This window comes from Daktulosphaira vitifoliae, unplaced genomic scaffold, assembly GCF_025091365.1.
Source record: "Daktulosphaira vitifoliae isolate Bord-2020 unplaced genomic scaffold, ASM2509136v1 Scaffold_4, whole genome shotgun sequence".
Lineage (NCBI taxonomy): Eukaryota > Metazoa > Arthropoda > Insecta > Hemiptera > Phylloxeridae > Daktulosphaira > Daktulosphaira vitifoliae.
In genome coordinates this window covers 11,499,522-11,526,090 of record NW_026099575.1, presented here as the reverse complement: position 1 = coordinate 11,526,090, position 26,569 = coordinate 11,499,522, and the positions used below count along the sequence as shown (strand labels likewise).

At 24.3% G+C, this 26,569-nt stretch overlaps 3 protein-coding genes across 5 annotated transcripts; 1 reads left to right on the top strand and 2 right to left on the bottom strand.

Moving 5' to 3' along the window:
- The first annotated feature begins 554 nt into the window (after positions 1–554).
- On the top strand, positions 555–11,866 carry LOC126904199 (tRNA modification GTPase GTPBP3, mitochondrial). Its single transcript, XM_050682979.1, has 8 exons — positions 555–977; positions 6,228–6,404; positions 6,470–6,589; positions 8,621–8,790; positions 9,777–9,887; positions 9,943–10,048; positions 10,143–10,593; positions 11,163–11,866. Exons 1-8 carry the CDS (start codon positions 878–880, stop codon positions 11,398–11,400), a joined length of 1,473 nt encoding a protein of 490 aa, XP_050538936.1. The 5' UTR covers positions 555–877; the 3' UTR covers positions 11,401–11,866.
- A 929-nt stretch (positions 11,867–12,795) lies between these two features.
- LOC126904207 (uncharacterized) lies at positions 12,796–15,418 on the bottom strand. 2 transcript variants are annotated; one of them, XM_050682990.1, is made up of 5 exons: positions 15,218–15,417; positions 14,300–14,351; positions 14,168–14,239; positions 13,498–13,646; positions 12,796–13,330 (listed from the first exon to the last, which is right to left on the bottom strand). In XM_050682990.1, exons 1-5 carry the CDS (start codon positions 15,335–15,337, stop codon positions 13,157–13,159), a joined length of 567 nt encoding a protein of 188 aa, XP_050538947.1. In that variant the 5' UTR covers positions 15,338–15,417; the 3' UTR covers positions 12,796–13,156. The 2 variants fall into 2 exon arrangements, with proteins under 2 accessions (XP_050538947.1, XP_050538948.1); XM_050682991.1 differs by having other exon boundaries at positions 13,137–13,383; positions 15,218–15,418.
- A 2,422-nt stretch (positions 15,419–17,840) lies between these two features.
- LOC126904197 (uncharacterized) lies at positions 17,841–24,876 on the bottom strand. 2 transcript variants are annotated; one of them, XM_050682975.1, is made up of 8 exons: positions 24,758–24,876; positions 23,617–24,265; positions 22,570–22,939; positions 21,776–21,877; positions 21,584–21,721; positions 20,728–20,811; positions 20,505–20,661; positions 17,841–17,988 (listed from the first exon to the last, which is right to left on the bottom strand). In XM_050682975.1, the coding sequence occupies exons 2-8, from the start codon at positions 24,193–24,195 to the stop codon at positions 17,919–17,921; spliced, it is 1,500 nt and encodes a 499-aa protein (XP_050538932.1). In that variant the 5' UTR covers positions 24,196–24,265; positions 24,758–24,876; the 3' UTR covers positions 17,841–17,918. The 2 variants fall into 2 exon arrangements, with proteins under 2 accessions (XP_050538932.1, XP_050538933.1); XM_050682976.1 differs by lacking the exon at positions 20,505–20,661 and having other exon boundaries at positions 17,886–17,988.
- Between the last annotated feature and the right edge of the window lie 1,693 nt (positions 24,877–26,569).

The window sequence follows — 26,569 nt, the reverse complement described above, 5'->3', positions numbered from 1 at the left end:
AACAGATCCTAGAAAAATTTTTACTTGAATAGAATAATGGCTAATGTATCATCATTGGTGTAAACAAATTATTTAATTTTATTAAGTTTCATACTAGTCTTCATAAAAAAGTTTCTTTTAATGTAATATGCAAGTGACATCCCATGAGGGTAAGTACAGTGTAAATAATCTTTTACAAATTAATTACATTATCTTTTAAAACTATTTTTATTGACTTTTTGAATACTGTTATATACTTTGTTGTAATAAAATAATATATTATTTTAAGAAGAGACATTTGAATACACATTGATTTTGATTTGATATTTGGCTACCTGAGTTATGAATTGAAAATTGTACAACTTTAATATCTTCATTGAGATCCTATGCTTATTTATAAGCATAGTGGTTATAGCATAATACACTATGAGAAATATGTAAAAACGAATACTCATCAAAATAAATACACATTTTTGAAAAAAATGTTTTTAAAATAATTATTTTCAAGGAAACGGAGTAAGATCTAAAAAAGTCGTTTTATAGGTTGAAAATTGTATAAAAAACTTGAGCAACAAAATTATGTTACAAAAAAATATCAATTTAGAGATGTGCGTTATAGTGATAAGGATTCCAAGATTAATGTTTTATTGGTAATCTTTCATTAGGTTTAATTGTGGCCAATAATCTGTTAATACTCACATTACTATATTAAGGCAGTATTAAATAAAATTGTCTAATTAATTTTCAAGTTTTTGTGAGAGTAATAAAAAAATATTATTTTTTTGAGGTTACTATTCAAATATTTATAAGTTCCTACCTATGTGTTACACAAAACAATTTAAAAATAATAACACTACATAATTATAACAAACAAAAATTTTAATTTATCTTAAAGACAATGAATATTTTTAATAGAATGACAATAATCAAGGAATGTTTGAAAGAAACTTTTCAATCGAAAGTTCGGTGGAAGTCGACGATATATGCATTGTCGTCAGGTAATATATAATTAAAATATTTGAATAAATAAAATTCTTTAATCAAACAAAACTTACTGGTAATTTAAAAAATAAATATTTTTTCTTGTTTGTTTACTTTAAAAATCTTACCATAACATAGTAAAAATATATAAATTAGATTGGCATAATCTACCATAAAACTTGTCAAATATATAAATATATTTTAGTCAACAGCTATTTGTTTATAAATCTGAAATTGCGTTACTTAACAATTGTGGTTTCTAAATGTATAGAAATAAATTGAAAGAATAGTAAAAATGATCTAATTCATAGAAGAGATAAATTTGTATTATCTATAAACTGTGAGTTGATTTAATATAAATCGGGTTGAGCAGTTTTTCGGAAATTTAGTTTTCATTATCTACGGCTAGAGAGTGCTACCATTACCTAGACACGTTATACACTACTTACCACCTATATAAAAAAAACTGGAACGTCATTAGGTTGGTGGTAGGGTGGGCAATTATAAATTGTGTTGGTTTTTAAACATACATTATCCCCACACCATTATTTTAAGTATAATTTGTTTATTTGTAAGAAAAATATTGTAATAGAGATTTGAACCCTAATTCCAATTACCCTAATACCTATCTCTTACCTTCATTACCAGGGTTTCCTTGCAACATCTCATCCGTCTCTCTTCAAAAACTCTCTTTATTTTATCACATCATACTTGTGGTGCACATAAACTTACTACATTAAACAATTTTTCTTCAAAAATTAATTTTACAACTATAATTGTGTCACTTTTCCTAATTACTTCTACTAATTTACTTTTTATATCCTCATTGTTGTACCTACACCATTCTTTGTGTTGGTCTTATTTGAGTATATTATTTTATAACCATCATCTATTTCCCTTGTTTTCTTTTCCTTCACGTAGTCCCTGCACACAACAAATGTTAATTTTTCTCTTTTTTAATACTTCTACTAATTCTTCACTTCTACCAGTTAATGTTCCAACATTTCATGTATCTATTGTTACATTGTATCTATCTTTCTCCCTTATACACGAATATAATCTAGAATTGAGTGATTGTCTTTACACCGTTGACACTACAAGAGTTGAGTAGGCCTGTATACAGGACTGATAAAAATGCTACAACACAAGTTGTCCGGCTGGTATCAAACACTTTATTCTTTAGGCCTTTTTGTCTAAAACTACTTTATTTTATCTCACCCACATCCGATTAGTGACAATCCGCCTAAGTTTTGTTCAGGATTCCTCATACTTTTTGACAACATTATTACCGGCAGTCGACCTGACGCAACTACATTATTTGCGTCTTACGACTGGTAGAGAGGCCCTAGAAGTATTCTTATCCCATATTCACAGGGATAATTTGTTATTACTACAGTGTTGAAGGCCTGGTCTGTAGTCCAAAATTAGCAATTTTATCAAAATAATTAATTTGATAATTTTTATTAAGTCTATAGTATTTGTTTTTTTTATTCTGACCTAAAATTTGATGTGAAAAATATGGAAAACCTATTGGTTTTAAAATATTTTAAGTTTTAGAATATATTTGTTCACTACGTATATAGTTTAATAATAAGAGGTAATTTCTACCACTTATAATGCTCTTTATTACGGTTTTTATATATCGCCTATTAAAAATAATAAAAACCAATTTTGCCTTCTTTTGTATTTTTTTTCTAAATACACATCTATGGGATGTCTATTTACCTCCTTTTTAAAATTATCCATGGACAAATCGAACATTTAAAAGTATAGTAATTATAATTCCCCTGCGTATTTAATCACTTTAAACCACAAATTATAATAAAAAAAACTCTACACAGTATGGACGTGGCATAGTTGGGATAAGTATAGATGATATCTGACAGTGATTTAAATCACTATCATAAAAAACGCTTCGATACAAATCTATAATGTTTAATTTTTAAAAGAAATTATTGAATTATTCCAAAAACAACAAAAACTCTTATTTCATTACATATATCCTAATTAAAAGTTTTATGATTTATAAGTATAATATATGAAAACGGTAGTTCAGTGATTTAAATCACTATCACAAGAAACGTTTCGATGTAAATGTATACATAGTATATAATTTTAAGAACTTGGTGGATTATTATAAAAGCAATATCAATTATTCTTAATTATATTCTGATTTGTAGTTTTTTGATTTATAAGTTAATTATATGAATAAATGCTTAGTAATTTATAGTTTTAATTATGGTAATTAATCTTAGTATGAAATTGATATTCAAAATTTTTTAACGTTATAAATTTTATGGAAAAATTACAAAGTAGTTCCATATATCGTTACTTCTATGCCAAACGTCAATATAAAATGAAGAACTTGATGCAAAACTTTTTAGAAAATAATTTTGTTTAAACTGATCTATAAAAAATTTCAATTGTAGTATCTTTATAAAACATCAAAAATTTGAAATTCAACAACACATTAGTGGACAAAATTATATGTGAAACTAGGCCCGAAATATTTTTGAATATTAGTATACTATAGAATATAACTAAACGGAACTTAGTTCTGAATATTTTAATTGTAGCATTTATTTAAACATCAAGAATTATATAAAAAAGGTTACAATGATTTTTATTGAAATAAAAATATTATAACTTTTTATTAAAAGTTATAATAAATTTAAGTAAAAGTTACTTGTTAAACATTGAGATTTACACCAAAATAATATTTTTTGAACTTCATGGACCATTTAAATATAGGAAACAAGTTGCCGGAACAATTTTAGCTTCGATGCGAAGCTGAGAAGGTATTGGTTTTACTGATATGTGTTTTTTTTTTTTTTTTTTTTTTTTTCCTGTTTCCACTTTTTCTCAGCTCTCACCGAACCGATTTCTTTCAATAATACGTCAAAAGATCACAAATCGTATCTAGTCAAAGACATTACCCTCAAAAATTGAAAAAATTCCCTCGTTCCCCGTAAATGGGGGAAACCTCCAAAAAAATTACAAATTTAAAAATGGCTAATTTTCGAAATTTTTTCAATTTTTTTTTACTAAAAACTGCCGTAACTTTTTTAAAAATAAACATATCAATATAATTCTTTTTTTTTATAGATGCATGATGTCTTTATCTATCATTTGGTATATATTCTTTGTTAATCTGACACATAACCTGCCCATAGGGGAAGATTTAAAATGACAACTTTTTCACAAAAAATTGACTTTTTCAACTTAAATTTTGAAAGTGTTCCGGAAGGTCTGACACTTTTATATATATCTTAAATTAAAGCTAATGTAATATACTTTATAATGTAAAAAAAAAAATTTCGGACTTTATTTTGTCTTCAGGGTGAAAATGGCTACCAAATGCTATTATTGTGTGAAAATTCTCAATTTTATTTTTTACATTTTTAACTTTATAATGCTATAACTTATTGAAAAGTGTATTGATCAATATAATTTTTTTATGGGAAATACTATTTTTTAATAATCCCTTTTTCATTCGACATACTTTATCTTAATCAAGATATTAATAAGGAATTAGCAGATCATGTAGCTTTTGGAATAAGCCACCAATTTTTTAAAATTAAATACTATCTAAAGATTTGCATCGAAGCGTTTTTTATGATAGTGATTTTTATCACTGTCAGATATCATTATACTTGATCCAACTATACCACGGCACCACTGTCCGCGACCCTCCTGTGCTGGGTTTCATATATTTTTTTTAATTATGATAGCAATTTGCAAAAGAAGATAAGTCGGACAATTTTTTTTTTACTTTAATTTATAATACATAACATGAGCTTTATTTTTAAATATGTTTGAAATTTAGAGTATTTCCGGAACATTTTAGTTTCGATGCGAAGCTAAGAAAGTATTAATTTTACTATGATGTGTTTTTTATTTTTTTAAATAAATGTGTCTGAGAACGCTCAATCTCAGCTCTCGCTGTATCGATTTTGATGAACAATACGCCAAAAGATCACAAATAGTATCTAGTCGAAGACATTACCATCAAAAATTGAAAAAAATTCTCTCGTTCCCTGTATACGGGGGAAATCCCCCAAAAAAATACAAATTTAAAAATAGCTAATTTTTGACATTTTTTCAATTTTTTTTACTTAACAATTTTACTATTTTTAAAAGTCTACTATTAAAATGTACTATTTTTTTAAATTTTTAAACTGCTATAACTATTTAAAATATGACCGAATCAATATAATTTTTTTTTATAGGTACCTTTATTAGATACCTTCGGTATTTACCTATCTTTTCATATATTTTTGTGAACATTTGATCCCTTACCAGCCCACAGGAAAGGGTTTCAAAATGGTTGGGTTAAATTAAAGCTTATGTAATATACTTTAATTTGAAAAAAAATATTTGACCTCTGAACTTGTCTTCATGGTGAAAATGACTACCGTATGCAAAAATATGCTATTTTTATGAAAAAATTCTTGATATTATATTTTACTTTTTTTATCATTATGTTGCTATAACTTTTTAAAAAATGCATGAATCAATTCTATTCTTTAATGATAAATAATTTTTATATACCTCTTTCATCTGACACATTTTTTTTTTAATAGGATCATATCCCTTTATACAAGGGGGGTCAAAACTTTAAACATGTGTATTGAAACTAGGATATTTTCATTTTAATTTTGGAAAGTGTTCCGGAAATATTTTATAAAAGAAGTTGAAAAGGTAAAATTTTTCTGAAAAAATTGCTATTTTGATTCATCTTTTTGGTTAAGTAAAGGGTAAGATTTTCAAAAAAATATATACCAAAAGAAAAGGAAGTACCCAAGGTTTTATATAAAAAAAATTATTTTATTTCGTTCACTTTTTAAAAAGTTATGGCAGTTTTAAGAAAAAAAAATGTCGAAATTTACCATTTTTAAAAATTATAATGTTTTGCACCATTTACAGGGAACGAGAGACATTTTTTTAATTTTCAAGGGTAATGCCTTCAACCAGGTATGATTTGTATTCTTTTGACTTATCGTTAAAAGAAATTGGTCCAGTAAGGAATGAGAAAAAGATCTATAAAAAAACACATATTAAAATGAATACTTTCTCAGATTTGCATCGAACCTAAAAAAAATTGATTAGATTAAGTAAATTCAATAATATAAAGACTTCATTTATTTGAACAATACTTTCATTTTTTTTATAAATTCTAAATTATTAAACTGGTAATAAAAAATAATTATTAATTTGTTGTGAATTAAAGGTATTCTTTTAATTTGTACCTTTGATTATATTCACAGGTGTTGGTAAATGTGGAGTTTCTATAATTCGTGTTTCTGGATCTTGTGCGTCCAACGCAGTATTGGGTATGACAACATTGTCAAAACTACCGGAGCCTAGGAAAGCTTATCTCAAAAAGATAATTGATCCTATAACAAGAGAACATCTGGATAATGGGTTATTATTGTGGTTTCCAGGTAAATTAAACACAAATCTTTTCATATTTTTAAGTATATAAACAAATGTAAATTTGTTTATTAAGGACCGATGAGTTTCACTGGAGAAGATAGTTGTGAATTTCAAGTTCATGGAGGCAGAGCAGTAGTTTCGTCAATTCTTCAAGGCTTATCTAAATTACCTAATTTTCGTCCAGCTGATCCAGGTTAGAATTAAATTATATTTTCTTATTTAAAGTATAAAAATATTTAATTGATTATTGGTATATTAGTACACTTAATGAAAACTTTTACGAAAAAAATACTCAGGGGGGATCGATGTTGATAGATTGTGGAGGGATGTTACATATCCCAAACGACCATGAAAGTCATTAGAGGTGCTAATTATTAAATCATGTTGTAGAGATTTTTTATCATTATGGTAATTTTGCCAGAAAATTAATTACCGATAGTTAACAAAACTCATTTCACCTTTATTTACTGGATAACCCAAGTAACTCATGTTTAACAATTGATAAACTATACTAGTTTTTTAAAAAAAGAAAAGAGTAAGATCACTGATCATGACAACATACCCTTTTATTATTTCATCAAAATCTTTCACTAACTTCTTTTTACATCTTACTCAAAATATTTAACTACATATGGAATAACAGCATTTTCCCCACTAAATGGAGAGCATTTTATAAAATACTTATTCCTAAACCTAACAAAAGCCACTTTGTGTTAACAACTACATACCAATTTCTTTTTTGAATACAATGATCAAATTAATTGAGAGAATAATAAACTTTCGATTGATATGGGAACTTGCAACAAAAAAGCTACTATCCCCTCACCAATTTGTCTTCCGGAAATAAAGATTCATAATTGTCCCACTAACAATTATTACTACCATTTGCAATGGTCTAACAAAAAAATATTATCTCTTAATCATATTGCAAACAATAGATACCTCAAAAGTTTACGACAGTATAGAAGTACAGAATTCTTGTAATACTCCAAAAATGAAACTTCAATGAATATATCCTCAATTTCACTAACAACTTCCTTAAAAAAAGTACTTTCAAGATTAAATTCATTAATACTTTGACCTCTATTTTTGAAATCGAAAATGGATTTTCTCTAGGATCCTTTTTGAGTGTAATACTATTTTAAATTAGCATCAATGACATATGTAACAATATAGACGTACTAATCAAAATTTTAACTTATGCTGATGACTGTAATTTATTTTGTTCAGAACAAACATTAAAATCACAAGCTTACTTATACAAGCTATCAAGTAGCTCAATTAATGGCTTTAATTCTTAAACTGTAGTTCTTTTATATATAACCCAACTAACTTAAGCATATTAAAAATAATCAATCCTATTCACAATGCTGGAATTAGAATGACTATTGGCGCCTTACAATAGCTTTTCAGTTAAAAATAATAATGATTTAGTTAAAAAATTATCTAGTTATAACATTCAAAATAATGATAGGTTAATTTAATTTGACGTAGTAGCTTTATTTCACATAAATTAATTAAATAAATATAAATTATAAATTTATAAAGATAAATTATGACAATTGGTTTTTAAAAGACTGACTAATATAACAAAACATAGAACAGAATAAAATTAATGACTTTATTAATTTAACAAAGTTATATATGGATCAAAATGTAGTATAGTTTCAAAATAAATTTTATGAGAAATTTGAGGGCACAATAATGGGAAATCTAATATCATCATTATTAGCAGAACTTTTCATGAGTAAGTAATAAATTAAAATAACACCGATAGTGATTTACAGAAAATTTGGGCTAGGTATGTATATGATATTTTTGCAGTAATAAACAACGATTTTAATGCGGAGATCTTCATACAAAATTTTAATTCTTTTTACTCGTCGATTATATATGAATACAAAGCAAAGGGAAAATTGCCTTTTTTGGATTTATTAATTAAAAAAGTACGGGAATTTAAGAAATTTAAAAAGTAACCTTAAAGTAGAAGAAGGGGAAATTGGGAATTTTTGAAATACATTGTAAAAGTTGTAATAAATGTTACGTAGGGCAAACAAAAAGTAACATTGATCCCGTAACACGGATCTGCTATTTTTTAGTAATTTTTTTAGTTAAAAATTTATAAAATAATTTTAATTTTAAATAATTAATCACAAAAGAGCCTTTTTTATAATATAAAAATGTTTTACTTTTAATGGTTCATAAAATATAATTTCAAACTAAGGAGAGTTTACTAAGATGTCTTATTACAACAATAAAATGGATTTAACCGAAGTAGAAGGATTGTTTGATCTCATTAATGCTGATACAGAATTCCAACAAAAACAAGCATTGATGCAGCTTGAAGGTTCTTTGAGAAAGTTGTACAGTTCTTGGAGATGTATCCTTTTAGAGGTAATTATTAAATAAAGTCAAGTGATTAAATATTGTAATAGGCAAAACTATATAAAAGACTCTTCTTTAGCTTCGATGCGAAGCTGTGAAGCTATTAATTTTACTATTATGTGTTTTTTTTTTGTGTCTGTTGCCACTTTTTCTCAGATCTTACTGGACCGATTTTGATGAACAATATGTCAATAGATCACAAATTGTATCTAGTTGATGACATTACTCTTGAAAATTGAAAAAATTTCCCTCGTTCCCCGTAAATGGGGGGAATTTAATAAAAAATTACAATTTTTAAAATCGATAAACTTTGTCATTGTTATAAAAAATAAAGGGTACAAGGAAAAATGGTAGTAATTAATTTCTATACATATTTCAATAGAACAATAATATAGCTATAAATTACTATTTTTTTTACTGATAAAAAAAATATAGACACTTGAATATTAGAAAAATGAAAACATTTTCGATCGAATGAAATTCATTATTTGATACTACTACTAATTTGAATCAAATCATAAAATCGATCTTGGAAAAAAAATAGACTATTACTGTTTATCCCTGTACTCTTTAAATATTTTTATGTATAAATAATACTCATAACATAATTTTCTAATATTTTGGAGAGTTGGTTCATTAAATTCCATTAATATTAAGAGGAACCTAAATCCTAATTTCTCGAGTATACTGTAGATTTGAAAGGTGCAAATTTGAGACAATCGTGGTTAGGTAATAAATTTTATACTTAAGGCTGAACTTAAATTATACAATTTTCTAGTTGTGATGGTCTTGTACTGTAGTATATGTTGCCATCAGTAATATAGTAAATATGTCTTAGAAAATAAAAGCTTATAATTCATAATCTTTTAAAAAGTAGTATGTTATCTAATTTAGTATATATGAACTACATCGGAAGATTTATATTTTGTTAAGAGTTACTTTAATGCACTTAAATTTTAGATTTTTATAATTTTTAATTTAATTTAAAATTTTAGAATTTATCCAATGTAGAAGCCTATATTGATTTTAGCGAAACTGATAATATTGAAGAAAATATATTAGATGACGTCAATTTAAGCCTAGAAAATCTAGTCTCAGCTATAGAAGTGGGTTTTTTTAAATTGATATTTTCAATTTATACAAATAATTATAATTGTTTAGGCACATCTATCAGATAATAGATCTGGCGAACTTTTACGTGATGGTGTCAAAGTAGCAATTATTGGAGCTCCTAACACTGGAAAAAGTAGTTTTTTAAATTTCATGTGTTAGTTCTCTATTAACATTTATATATTAATTGAATAATTGAATAATAATTGAAAAAAAAAAAATGAATTTTATATTTTTTGTTCTTAATAAAGGTAATAGAGAAGCAGCTATAGTGACAAACATACCTGGCACTACAAGAGATATTGTTCAAGTATCTCTAGATATCTCAGGGTATTCAGTAAATTTAATTGATACTGCAGGAATTCGTTGTAAAACATCAGATATTATTGAAGAAATAGGAATTAATAAAGCTAAAGACCAAGCTCAATGTGCAGACTTAGTAATACTTATCGTTGATGTTCAACAAATTCTCAAAGCTAAAGATATAAACTTTTGGTTTCAAGAATATAGTGAAAAAATGAATGTTGATTTGAAAAAATGTCTTATTTTTATTAATAAGGTTGATACAGTGTCTATTAATCAATTGTCTAAACTTAAGGATATGTCGATTCATTCATCTTTTAAAGTATGCTTTGGTTCTTGTATTACAAATAAAGGATTAACCAAGGTTATGTCAGCATTTAAGAATCATTTACATAAATTGTAAGTCATGTGTTTAAATACCATTGGTGGGTTGGGCGGGCTATCATTAACATAAGCGTAATAGATAAATTATGATTTAACTTAAATGTATCATCATGAAATAAATAATTTCATAATTTTACAGTTTTAAAAATAATTTTTTATGTTTGAATATAAATTAAATTAGGTTAAATTATACAATACATTTTAATGATCTCTTGAGCAAGTAACACATTTATTTTGTTAGAGATGACAGGAAAAACTAAACGGCTCGGCGGAACGGAATTGTGCGTTTTTTTCCTTATATTTTAATCTTAAGTTTGTCTCATGAAAATTCTAAAAACTCTTATATTCTTAACAAAACTAACTAGACTTTTTATTAGTGTCTGTTTTAAGTTTTTTCTCATAGATTTACCCTTTAAGTTTGTGAAATATTTCATTAATAAAATTACCAAGTAATTATATTTTATAGAAAGTCTTTGTTTAGCATTAAGAAAATCTTTCTTTTTTTGCTCTTGATTGCATTAGTTTTTCTTTAGCTATTTTATAAACTAAATTATTTTATTTATTACTATGAAAATATTTATTAGGTGTGGGAATCCCAATTTTGAACAACCTCGCTGTAGTCAAATTAGGCATAGATATTGTCTGGAAACGTCGTTGTTCAACATTAAAAAATATCTTGAGGTATCACGAATTGATATGAATGTTGACGTTGCAGCTGATTATTTGCGCAGAGCAACTCATTATATTGGAAAAATTACTGGACACGTGTCTACTGAAGAAATGCTTGATACGATATTTTCCAAATTTTGTATTGGCAAATAAAAGAGTAAAAGTATTGAATTTGTATAATAGATAAAATTGGTTTTAACTGCGTACATAGCTAGTATATTTTTGTAAAGGTATTAATAGTTTTTATTTTAAGCATAATTTGAATAAACTAAATCTCCTATATCAATTTTTAGGGTATCGTATTATATTGCATTATTACGTAAAAAAAATTTATTGATCAATATCATTTTGATCAACAAATTTTATTTCTTTTTGAGTTACGATAAACTTTTTTAAATATACAGATTCATTAAAACTTTAAATATAATGTAGGAACACAACTCATTATTTTTTTAGGTTAGTTGAAAGGTCCAATTTCTAAGTTACTTGTCTAAATGATAATTTTAGTCATTAAATTAGATTATTTAGTATTTGTTTCAGTTATTAAAACCAATTACTTTCAATAATTTTATATCTAAGTTGGAAAAACTCATAGAAATTACTAAGGAAACTCATGATGTATATTTATTTATAAAGTAGATTTCATTGTTATCTAATCATTATTGTTCATATTTTTTCGTATGCGTGTTTTTGTTATTTTATAAATTTAGGTTAATAAAAGAAAGAATTTTTTGTATATTTTTATATTATAAATGTACATTCATTTATTTAATGTCATTCTTTTAACTTTTATTTAATATTCTTAAATGAGGGAAAAATTTATTTCTTAAGTTAAAATTTGTTGAAAATTTTCTCTGTTTGGTGGTTTAAGAAATCTTATTTTCAATTGACAAAAATAATAAAATTACAAGTGGCGGATTTAAGAAGGGGAGGTAAAATTGACATACCCTAGATGCCAAATTTATGCATTAATTATTATATATAAGATAAGATTTTGAAAAGTGTTTCAAGTACTTATAATTCTCAAGTACCCTTTATCCCAGAAAATCATTAAAAATTGAACACTGAAAACTACTGTTAATTGTGTGTACAAATAGGAAAAAAAGATATATATTTTTTTTAATTTGAGAATTTATGATATTAACAAAAATATAAATTCCGAAAAATTGCTTAGATCTTTTGTAACCATTATTTAAAATATTTCAGAGGGAATTAAGATTTATTTTTATTTAAAGAAGTATAATTTATTTTTTATGATTCTTGAACAACGTAGTTAAAAAATTATAAACTTACAATTTTTAATAAATTTTATAAAATTATTAAAATATTAATTTAGATAACAATTTATTTAAAAAGAGTTCTTTGTAATTTTATTTTAAATTTAAGTAATACATATAAACGAGTGTATATACATGTGAAATTATTTTAAAAAGCGCAAAGTTACCTTTTTTATTATTTTGGTTAGATACACGCTGACTAGATGTGCAAAATGTGCAAAGAGCAACGCTTAAAATAAAAGGTGTTATTTTGAAGAGGTAAATAAATAGATCTTTATTAAACTAAAATTTATTTATTAAAAACTAGGAGCGGGGTGGGCCTTATATTGGAAGCTAAATGCTTTCTCACATATTCATATACTAATTAGTTAATTGCAAAAGGCTAAAATTATTAAATGTTTAAACAATTTAATACATCTCAACATTTATAACTTACTTAACTTAGTATAATGTGTCCTAAAAATTTTTAGCATTGAATTTCTCGTCAATGATTTACTAATTAAAAACGTAACTTAATACTAAAAGATTGTGTTGCTATTATTTACCGTGATACATAACTTTTCTCGATAAAATAAAAAATACAGATAATAATAATTTTTAAGAAGTTATAAAAATATTGAAACTGAAATTATTTATTTTGTTAATGGTAATGCGATGGCAGATATTGCTTTTTCGTCAAGCTTGTACAATAAAAATGTTTGAGTTTTTGTTAAATTTTCTCCTCCGATGTTGGTATAAAATTCTTCAGATAAGTAAGAACGCTTGTCTATCCAGTTAACATTTGAATAATTAAGTTTTTCTCCTTCCTAAGAATGTTTTATTTTCATGTCATATTGTTTAGTAGTACTAAATTGTATTACTATATAATGTAAAAAGTTATAATTTAAAAAATGTGTACATCCGATGTAATTTAATTAATTTTAAGGTTTAATACAATTATTAAGCTTAATTAATTTTAATAAAATCTATTAACCTGTAATGTCTCTTCAAATAAAGCCTGCTCCACTTGTTTTTGTCTATATAACTTAGTGACAAATAACGCCTCAAGGTATACTCTGGGGCCAGTTGTACTTCCAAAACTTCTATACCATAGAACAAAACCAATAATTTCGTCAATCCCACCTAAATAGTTAATATCTAATATTGAATACAAATTACATTTATTTGTTTAAGTAAATGCTATAATTGATTAAAAAAATTTGGCAAAATATTTTAAAGACTTACAAGACTCAAATATTTTATTCAATTTACTCGTAAATCATTTGTATATTTTCTATGACAAAATATATTTTTTGAAGAGTATGTTTTGTCCTCAAACAATAAATTACACAATTATTACACTGATTTCAGATCTAGTTTAACAAGTAAGTGATCTAATGAAAATTATAAAATTATCAGTGTACATTAAATTTTTATTTAAGAAAAACTATTGTTCATCTATTTTTTTTTTATTTGAATAATATTTCTTTTAATATTATTCAAATAATATATATATATAATAATATATTCAGTGTTATTTATAATAAAAAAAGCTCCTTTATGCCACGATGTATCACAGTATGTACATTAGTTACACTCTTACATTCTCTTAAAATATTAGAAACATATTTAAGAAAGCATTAAGCAGTAAAATTAAATCATACCTCGAGTTTTGGTTAGAGCTATAAAGCATCGGAAACATGGGGAACTAGTTTCAAAACCATCTCGTCTAAATGCTATGGAATAAATAAACTTCTAAAAATTAGAATAAAAAATATTATTTTGTCACAGCTTACTTGATATATTTAGTTGTCTATTTTTTGGAATCCCGTATTCTGTATAATATTCCTAAAATTAAAAAAATGATATATTTGTGTTTCTTAAAAAAATCCTGTAACAATTATTTTACTACCCGTATTAAAATAATATTAATAATCATATAAAGTAAAAATATATATAAATTCAATAAAACTAATTAAAATAAAAAATTGTTTACAGAAATATAAAAAAAATGTAGATCAATTTATTATTAAGTAATATTTTTGAAATAACGAATGAACTTCATTGGGTTCTCAAGAGTTATATCATATTTCTGTAAGATTTTCTATAGAATTAATTTCAATAATATGAACATATTTTGTAGCCGTTTTTATAACTATTACCAACTTTTATTCATTAGATGCGCTTTTTGAATAATAGAATTTGATATATATATATATATATCAAATTTAAATTATTTTCACATGATTGGAAACTTTAGAAATTGATTACTAGTCAACAATTTAAATGCAACCAGTTTTGTAAGCCCAATCTAATGTAAAAATTCTAGAAATTTGAATTGTAATAAACTCAATACTGTGTAATAGTTTTAGAGTACTATACACCCAAAGAAAAACCTCAATCAAAATTGAAAGAGAAATTTTATCAAGGGTTTATGATAATGTTTTATTAATACGAACAAAATAACTATTCTTATAAATAATTATTGTTCAAGACAAGAAAAAAAAATATCATATTGATAAATATATCATTGATTCAATAGTAATGATATATTTATCAAATTGAACAATGAATTTATTATATAGATCGAGGTTTTTCTCTGGGTGTATTATACTTGGAAAGTTGTGATGAAAGATAATAATAATTTCACAATCCGAAATGTGATTTTTCATAATTCTTTGCAATATAAATAATAAAATAAATAACTAACTTACTTGGACAAGATTGAATATTTGATCACAGTGATTAATAGTAGCTTCGCAAATAGTGTAGTTGACTTGAGGTACGTCTTCAATTAATGATTCCAATTTAGATGTTGTTTTGGCATAACTCATCGTAATTTTTTTTTTTTTGAAGTGCAGCTCAGTACGTTAGCTGAATTCAATCACAAACGTTAAATAAAGGTTATTTTTCAAGATGCTTTACGTTTATCGGTTTCTTAAAAATAAATATTAATTGTTCGATTATAAAAAGATTAATATTTACGTCATAGTATTACTTTGTTAAAGATGTCTACGGAGTGTTTGTAATAGAAGTCCTTTTTATTGTAGTTCATTTACTTAATTTTTTTTTAATACTTCAATTTCAATGAAACCAATTAAATTGATGTATATTTTAAGATCAGTAAAAGTAAACAAATTAAAGTTATTTTTTTTTAATTGAATCCTTAGATATTTTTCTTTCATTTGATATAATTTTTTTGAAAATATGACTAAACCTGCCCGCAGGAGGAATTCAAAAAATCAATTTTTGCACACAAGTTGAGCTTTTTTAATGTAATTTTTGAAAATGTTCCGAAAATATTGACACTTTTATTTAATATTAAATTAAAGCTTATATTATATACATTACTATGAAATATAGATTTTCTTCTTGGTGAAAATGGCTACCGTATTCAAAAATATGCTATTTTTGTGTTAAATTTCTGTGTTTTGATTTTATTTTCTTATTAAAATATCTTACAAGCGAAATACACTGACTTTCAAAAATATTATATAATTTAATTGACATAGAATAAAGTTTATAAGACAAAAGAAGTTAAATTTATTTAAATTTTTTTGCTTTTTTAAAGTCGAAAAAGTAACTAAAATTTGAATCACCCAATTTTACCACCCGACGAAAGCGACGGATTGTAGTCTTTTACGCTTAGGGTACTACGTTCGAATCCGATTGTGACAATGAATATTTTATATTTTTTGTAAGTTTTTTTAAGAAAAAATTTTCAAATCATTTGATTTTTATCTCATTTATATTTATTCATTTACTTCAATAAATATCAAGGATCCTATTACTGTCATCTTCCCTCATGAGAAGATATTTCTTATTCATATTAATATTATTTTATTATGTGGTTTTATTTGTGGCTTCGATTTATTTTTCCATCCTTAACCAAATATTTAAAAAATATGTCAAATGATTACAATACGTGTTTAGTTGAAGATATTACCCTCAAAAATTGAAAAAAATCGCTTAATTAAACGAAAAGTAGCTTAAACAGTTTTATCCATACAAACAATTAAAATTATTAATTTCTAATATTTTTAAAGTATTTTTTATATTTTTTCTAATATTTTTGGTCAAATTAGATTCGATATGATAAAAGTATTCAACTACAAAAATAAATAATTTTACATTGTTTTAAAAATTACTAATCTGGATATGATTAAGGAAATAGAAGTTGATGTTGCTTTTGTAATTATCCACCAATTTCTTGAATTAAATACTATCTACAGATTTGCATCGAACCGTTTCTTATGATAGTGATTTTAATCACGGTCAGATTAAATCTATACTGTACCCAAATATGGCACGTCTCCACTGTGCTGGGTTTTTTAATATATAAATGTAATATATTAAAAAATTAGATATCAGAAAATATTTTTTATTACAAAACTGAAAATTGATTGATTCTTTTGTATTATATACTATAATTTTATCTTATGTTAGTCATACATGATCTTCGTAATTGTTACATAAGTATAAAAATTTCTGGTTCATTTGAACTTAAATAGTACTCAATAAAATACAATGTAGAAACATCAAAAATTAATTCATGATTTGTATTGTTTAATTAATATTTATTTGAAGTTAGACGATTCTAACAAGTTAAAAGTTAAATCTAATTGAAGGTAAAATATAAATGTATTTTATTAAGTGAAAAAGATTATTTTAAATGTTTTCATTAATTTTGTAAGAGCATTTAACCTTAAAATTATTCTTATGGAATTTTTTATTTGTTTTAAAATATAAAAAAATTATTTATTGTTATATTTAAAAATATAAAATAATCTAAGTATGTAAAATATTTTACACGATGGACTAACTATATCTAATAATTAAGCACATTATTTATTTTTAATAGAAGAATATAAAAAAATTACTAAAAAAATATATATTATACATAATTGCTAAAATTTGAATAACTATGCCGAATTTTCATCATTTTATTATAATTAGAGACTTAAATAAAAATATATTTGCATATAAATTAAAAATTTTAATTTAGAACAAATTTTATTATTGTTATTTTTTTTAATTTTTGGAATCAGTTAATAAAAATATCTCTCAGAAAAATAATTGTATAAACTAATTATGTAAATTTTAATGTTAGAAATTTAAATAATTTTATTATTGAAACAACTTTGACAATAAGTTACCTATGATTTTCATTATTGCATAATTGCATTAATTATAATAATATTCATAATTGCATATTAATATTTATAATTTAATTAAAACAGATTTTTTAAATATTTTGTCAAAAAATTGTTTTTTATTTATACATTTTATTAATTTTGTGTAAAAATATCTTAATAATAAATACTTCTAATTAAATTCAGGCATATTTTTAAAAATTAAACTCAATAATTTTAAAGCCGAAATAAAATCAATTAAAGATACTTAAACATATTAAAATTAAATTCCTTTACTATTTTCTAGTTCTTTAATTTTTTGTTTTATCAGCCTATTATTGCCATACATCCATCTAAAATTTAAAACAATAATTAGACCATAGTCTTAACAAATGTTAATTATTAATATAATACTTAGGTAATTTCAGTTTTGTTTATATCATCATATTTGAAATAATTTTTGTTCAAAAAATAATCATATTATTCCTTTAAAATACAATAGAATTGATGATAGAATTACAGTTTTTTAAATATTTTATAAACTTAATAATTTGAAGAAATTATGATGGTTGTTATTGAATATTTGACTGATATAAGAACATACAAGCTATTTATATGTTTTAGCTTCGATGCGAAACTGAGAAGGTATTAGTTTTACTAAGATGTGTTTTTTTTTGTCTGTTACCACTTTTTCTCAGCTCTCACCGAACTTTCAACAATACGTCAACAGATCACAAATTGTATCTAGTTGAAGACATTACCCTCAAAAATTGAACAAATTTCCCTCGTTCCCCGTAAGTGGGGGAAATCTCCAAAAAAATTACAAATTTAAAAATGGCTAATTTTCGAAATTTTTTCAAATTTTTTTACTAAAAACTGCCGTAACTTTTTCAAAAATGAACATTTCAATATAATTTTTTTTTATAGATATTTGATGTCTTTATCTATCATTTGGTATATATTTTTTGTAAATCTGACACATAACCTGCCCATAGGGTAGGATTTAAAATGACAACTTTTTTACAAAAAATTCACTTTTTCAACTTAATTTTTGAAAATGTTCCGGAAGGTCTGACACTTTTATATACAGGGTGGCCCACCACTCACTGACAACTTAAATAACTTTTGATCCAGTTAATATTTTTAGCTGATTTTTTTTTTAAATAATAGTTATACGTTAGGTCTATAGCTATATCTCAATAATTAATTTTTTTACATTTTATTAAAAATATTAATTATTTTTAAATTTTAAATAAAATGTAAAAAAAAAATCTAAGATAGCTATTTTGTAGAGTAGAATTTAAGAAAAATTTTAGTAAAAAAATATCTTATTAATATTCAGTAGTAAATATTCTGTAGCGTTTTGAAGTTTGTGAAAATTTGAATTTTCATGTATTATTTTACGGTATTAAACATTGAAATACGTATTGAGAAAAGGACAGAAGAAAACGCTATCTTTTCATGATTACTGTGTATACATATGATGATAATGTGTATACATTACAAACTTGGCATTAATACCATGATAAGAAATTAGATAAGGCAATTATTACTTATCACTCTCATTCAAAAGTATATTGAAAAGATAGCGTTTTCTTCTGTCCTTTTCTCAATACGTATTTCAATGTTTAATACCGTAAAATAGTACATGAAAATTCAAATTTTCACAAACTTCAAAACGCTACAGAATATTTACTACTGAATATTAATAAGATATTTTTTTACTAAAATTTTTCTTAAATTCTACTCTACAAAATAGCTATCTTAGATTTTTTTTTTACATTTTATTTAAAATTTAAAAATAATTAATATTTTTAATAAAATGTAAAAAAATTAATTATTGAGATATAGCTATAGACCTAACGTATAACTATTATTTAAAAAAAAAATCAGCTAAAAATATTAACTGGATCAAAAGTTATTTAAGTTGTCAGTGAGTGGGGGGCCACCCTGTATATCTTAAATTAAAGCTAATGTAATATACTTTAATTTGAAAAAAAAAATTTGACCTCTGGACTTGTCTTCACGGCGAAAATGGCTACCGAATGCTATTTATAACTTTTTAAAAAATGTATGGATCAATACAATTTTTTTATGAGAAATAGTATTTTTTAATAATCTCTTTTTCATTCGACATACTTTATCTTAATCAGGATATTATAAGGAACTAACAGATCATGTAGCTTTTAGAATAATACACCAATTTTTTAAAATTAAACACTATCTAAAGATTTGCATCGAAGCGTTTCTTTTTTTTGATAGTGATTTTAATTACTGTCAGTTATCATTATACTTGATCCAACTATGCCATGTCACCACTGTGCCACGACCCCCCTGTGCTGGGTTTTTTTAAAATTATATTTGAATGTTTAGTATAAAAATATACAACGTTAAGGGGAAAAAGGAACAAACAAATTAATATAATATATTACAAGTTTTTGACTTTATATTAAGATTAAATTTGAAGCAAAACGAGACGCCTGATTAGGAACATCAGTGACAATTTTTAAATTTCAAACTAAACTCGAAGTTTTCGTTTTCCTATAAACCATGTAACGAATATATATCTTATGATTTGTATATGTTACTATTCTTCAATTTTTTGTAAATTTTACGACCAACATGGACTTAACTTTTTATATTCTAATCTCAATGTAAATCTTTTTTTTATATCATTTATAAATTTAAATTATTAACTAGCCGTGCCATGGAGGGGGGTGCTGAAAGTTTAACCGCACATGGTGTCGTGCTATAGATATTTTTCATATTTTTGATTTTCGCATGTACAATTTGTAGAGGATTTCGGAAATCATAGCGCCAGCAATGGTTCTTAAAACAATGCTTTTGATTATACCTTAAAAATACTTACAAAAATAAAATATTAGCGGGAATGAGCATTATAACGCTAATTATAAAGATTAAACCAGGAAATGTGTTTAATGATGCTTTATAAATTAAACTATAAAATGGTTTGTAAAACACCGGTACCAATGTTTCTATAAAACCTATGATTGCCGATACTTGGCCTGTCAATCATAAAAAAATAAAATAATATTAATAAAATAATAAGCTGTTCATAAAATGTTTCATACCTAGCTCATGCGTTTGAACGGTTTTTGTCAAAATAGAACGAACTACAATGATTGATGCACCACTCATCGTTTCAACAAAAATACCTAAAAAGGAACATTTATATTTACTTCTTAGAATTATTTGGGGGTGTGGTGTAGCACAGTGAGATATTCTGTCTACACTTTAGTGCTGATGTTCAGCTGCACTGTTTGCCGTTGGTTCCCATGATGGGTGACTATACAGGAACTTTAACAGTGGCATATACCTTTACCCCTATCGGTTTCTTTAGCCATATAAGGTTGTGTCATGTAGACAGCTGGTGTAAAATTCTACCAAATCGTTTAGGTAAAGTCGACTCTAAATAGTTGGGATAGAGGCAAAGGTAATAATGTTTATAAAATCATACGTTATATATACATTTCTTTGTCAAAAATTTGAAATTATTTGACTTGATTAAATAAGGGATATTTAAATTGTCTGAAATCTGACAGCTTTTTTTTTTATTTACAATAATTCTAAAAAAAATTGTATATTTATTCAGTAGGTTTTATAGATAAAAGTAATAACATATTTTGTGTTAACTAGATAATTCATAAATGGTTATATAAACACCATTTATGTTAATTTTTAAGTTTGTTTAGTTCATATAGATATATATTTTATCAAAATATTTTTATTATTAATAATAATTTACGTTTTAGAAAATTTGACAAAGAATTATAAAGGATAAAAAATTAATGTTAAATTAACTAAAAAAAGTTACTTTTTCTATAGCTAAAATAATTTTTCATTTTATATACTAATTTTTCAATATTTATTTAATTATTGTATTACTTGTATTTATTCAAAAATAGATTAAATTTATTATCAACCAACCAATATAAAAAATAAATTCTGTCGTTGCAAAAGCATATACAAATTCTGCCATTATTTTACTACTAACTGCAATTGCTCCAATCAACGCTTCGTCCATTTTAAAAATATGACATAAAATAACCAAGGTAATACCTAAACCTGATTTTATATTTATTAGAAGACAATCCAAGAAAAATAATATCAAGTTATTACCAATCAAGTTCAATATAAATATTAATGTGGAGTATAAACTGTAATCTAATTCATTCCAATTGAATTTTAAACGGGTATACATATATCCAACAACTTGTTCTCCTGAAATTATTCAAAACAAATTTCATTTATAATGGTTTAGAGGAAAGCTGAGCCATTTAAAAACAAATTAAAAAACATTATTGATAAATATTATTTTTAAAAATTATCAATTATTTGTTTTAAGTTTTAAAACTATTTATAACATTAATATTAATAATTAATAAACATTAAATATTTATAACATAAAAAATGAATATATATTTATTTCCTAATTTTTAAAAAATATCCTTCTAAGTTATTTTGGAAGTATTTAAACAATTTTAATTAGTTTTATGATAAATAATTTCTCAAGTAGGGTGCTGTATAATTTAAAAGTACAGTATTTTCAATAAATGAAGTATTTCAGCTAATTTATGAGATATATTTAACATATGTACACGCAATGTACAATGAACCCTTAAACTTCCTCGTTTAGTATTTATATTTAAATCCTCCCTAGCAGGACTGGATACGAATATTCGCGATGAGACGCAGTAATATTAGACCGCGAGTTTAATTTTCCTATTCTTCTTGTGTGATTTTTTTTTTTTGAGGGTTCTACTAAATAATTGAATAGTATAGTGGAATATGATACAAACACTTTAGTGCATCGAAACGTTTGAAATTCTTATAACTGACTCAAAACTTATGAGTGTCAAAGTAAAAGAGAAATTATACTTAATTTTTTATAAAATATAACGAGAAACACTTACCTTGCGAAGGACCATTTGTAGTTACAACAATAACTAGTAACATCATTATTGTGACCCATCGATTATATGGCTCTTTTTTAAATGTCACAGCAAAAGTATCTCGAATGTGTTTGAGGTTAAAAAATTCCCTTAGGTAATACATACAATTTTGTAAAGTATGCTCTACATTATCTATCGATATTTGTTGTGGTTGTTCTTTTATACGAATAACACAGTAAAGTAAACTGATAATGTATAAAAATAAAGATAAACAGTATACACCATAAAAGTTAATATTTTGGTAAAGGACGCCTGATAGGGAAGCTCCTATAGGGAATGCAGACCCAAAAAACATGCTTAATAACCCTATTCTTATAGTTCTATTTTTAACCTAAAAAAAAAATAAATAAATAAAAACTTAAGATCTAATATTTATGATTAGCAAGATTAGAATCGGAATAATATTTTATAGTTGTTTTTTAAGATGAGAATTATTACAAATAAGAGATCTTACTAGGTCTAATTTAATATTGAAATATTGTTAAATTGTGAAACTATTCAACAGGGAAAAAAATGAGACAATTTTACTGTTTCCAAATAAAGAGGTAGAAGCAAAAAAAAAAAAATAAGTTTATCAAAGTATAAAAATTTCATGTAAAACCGGTTAACTCAATTGTTTGTCAGTTTAAAATATGTATCATATGACAAAACATTTGATATTTTACAATAATTTATTTCATATTTACAAAAAAAATCTATTATAATTACAACGAATTTGAAAAATTTAACTGGCAGTTTACGTAAGAAAATTATAATATTACGCTGTAGTTATTTAGTTAGAAAACTATGAATCGACTAGAGGAATGTTTTGAAAAATTTTACCCTAACTATATTTTTATTCTTAAAAAATTACCAATAAAAAGGTGTCAAAAATCAATCTGGATCGCTATACTATGAGTCTAGCGAAATCGCATTTATTTGCTTTTCAGACATTTTGTTGAACCTTGTCCACAAAATACTACCCGCTAATCCACATTGACCGTAAATCATGATTTAATTTTTACTTACAGTACACTTATCTCCAATGTAGGAAAATGTAGCCAAGTACAAAACAGTTACTCCACCTCCAATTGCTGTTGGTAACGATTCTACTAGACCTGCTACTTCTATTGGGAATTCATAAAAGTAATAAACACATAGAAGTAATCCAATAGTTCTAACAATTTCGCCAAAAATGGGTAACAACATGAAAGGTTTACGTTTATTATTTCTGTCACTCCATGATCCAATGAATATTATTAGAATGCAAGGTATGCTACTTTGTATGACTGTTTGCCAAATTAACACATTTGCCACTATTTGTTGAACTTCAATTGATTCTTTTTTGTAAAGGTGTGTTAAACTTTTGTTTTCCAATCCAGAACATATTTCTCTAGACATATTTAAGTTGACTCGACATGCTTTTTGTAGATTTAAATTTTGTGTTGTTAAACTAGATAACACCGATGATATTTGAAAAATTGCTAAAATGGGCTCTACAGTTATGTTTTGAATGACATATTTTATTTTGTATGCACATCCCAAAGATTTCCAGTCACCAAAATCTTTATTGTTTAAAAATTTCTTGTCACTTTTTTTTAAATCCATTTTTTTTGTGTTATTTAGTGGTATTTTAACTTGGTTTATTACAAGCACACGTTGTTAAATTTTTCAATTACTGAAAATAATCATAAATGTTTAAAATATATAAATAATATTGTAATAAATCATACATTTAAAATGTTAAGACTATTTTTAGAAATATTAATGAAATTAACGTTTAATTGTTCTACATAATTTTCATTAAAAAATAGACTTGTGATAGTTAATCTCTTGGACATATAATATTATAATATACATTTGAATCAATGGCGTATTTAGTTAAAATGATGTTTTAGTTTTCGATTGGATGATACTAAAATATTTGTTAAAAACTTGAAATTTTTCATTTTTATCTAAAATACTTTACATACATAAATAATATTATGAATAAGTTTATAAGACGTTTTACAGAGATATTTAAAAGTAGATTTCGTTGGGTTATAACAAATTAATGTAATAAATATTTTTATTAATACATAAATATGAAAACTATTAACATAAATAAAACAATTGGACGATTTTTAAGACTTAACATTTTAAGATGAGATAAAAAAATATAACTTTCTACCTTAACTTTTGAAAATTACTATATCCATTGAGTTGGCAGTAATAGAAAATCTCCTTAAAAATTATTGCTTAGTAAAGTAAATTTGTATTATTTAATGTAACAATCCATTAATCCATCTAAGCAAAACAGACATGTATTCAAATCTAACACAATACTGTGGTAATATTATTAGAATCTTTTTGTCAACAAAAAAAAATTATTCTTCATGATTATGTAATACACTTAAATCAGTTAATTATAGTAATCGGTTTTAAAATACATTTTCTTTTAAGTTTCATTAGTTGATTGGTGTAATGGATTTAATTTAAAAAAATGCAAGGTAAGTACTTATGTTAATCGTAGATTTAAGCTCAATAGAATAGCAAAGTTAACATTAAAGAAATAATTTAGTAAATATTATTTATATAGATTTATTTTAATCGTAAATAGAATATTTAATATTACTATTTATGATAGAAGTGAAAAATTAATTAAATCCCTTTCAGGTTACTATTTCGTATGAAGTAACACCTTATAGTTTGTAGTTTCAGTATAGTATTTTATTTATTATAACATTATATTATTTGTTTTATTACTGCAATTACAAAGGAACACTTATTAAAGAATTATATTGAATTTTATTTTTATGTTTTATGGTCAGTTAATTATTATAAATTAAAATTTGAGAATCATAGAACTTGTTCCTTTATTATATATAGTATTTGGGTGTTATTTAAAAAAAGGTTTGAGTAACGCTTCATATATACTTTTTCAAAAATTTCTTTTTTTCTTATAAAAGTTTTTTGATTCTAATAAAAAAATTGTTTATCACCATAATAATTCAGTACAATGAAATATACAAATATACATTATTACTTGAATGTAGGATGAATTAGATACAACTGTCAACTAATATAATTTTTGATTTAATAATAAAATTACTGTAACTTTTTTTTAACAATTTTCACATTCTTAGACTTTGTTTTAAACAATATTTTTCTATTTGTCTTTAATAAGAAAAAAATGTATAGTTTTTTTTTTTTATTTGAAACAAATAATAAAAAATATGGTTATATATTACATTATATAATACTAGGTTTTGCCTAGCGGAGCCCTTCGAGCCTAACATGTAAGCCTCTTTGGACCATCCTCGTGAGGAGGCCAATGATTCCTGTAGGACCTACGACAGACACGATAAGTGTTTTGCAGGAAAAATGTTAATAAGATTGTTAATACTATATTATGCTGATAATGTATGTATAAACTTATATACTTAAAATCGTGCTGAAATTTATGTATAACTTATCTATTCATAACATTCCTTCATAAAATAATAAAATAAAGTGCTATGCGCAAATGCAAAATTGTATCTTAATATAAACTGTGCGTGGGTATAACAAAAATTTCAAAACGAAAGTTATTTTTGAGTACAGTATGCTGATTATAAAGCCAAAGTTGCAACAGATAAGATATATATAACAATAAACTTGATTAAATATTCCAACAAATTCATACTATAAACATATTTATAAGAAATTGACAGAATGTACTTAATTAACTAAACATAATTTATGAAAATAACTTGCATAATATAAAACAAAAAGATAGTGAATAATCTAACCCAATCAATTCTTAAATGACAACTATAACATGTATTAAATATGAATTTAAAAAAAAAATTGACTTAAAAATTCATTTTCAATAAATATCCTTAACGGATTAAATTATTTTATTATGATATTTCAGAAATATTTTTGAAAATTTCAAACCTTAAGTCATAAAACGATAGCGTCAGTGATCGTTTTTCTCGAAAACAGTCGAAATTTTAAAACG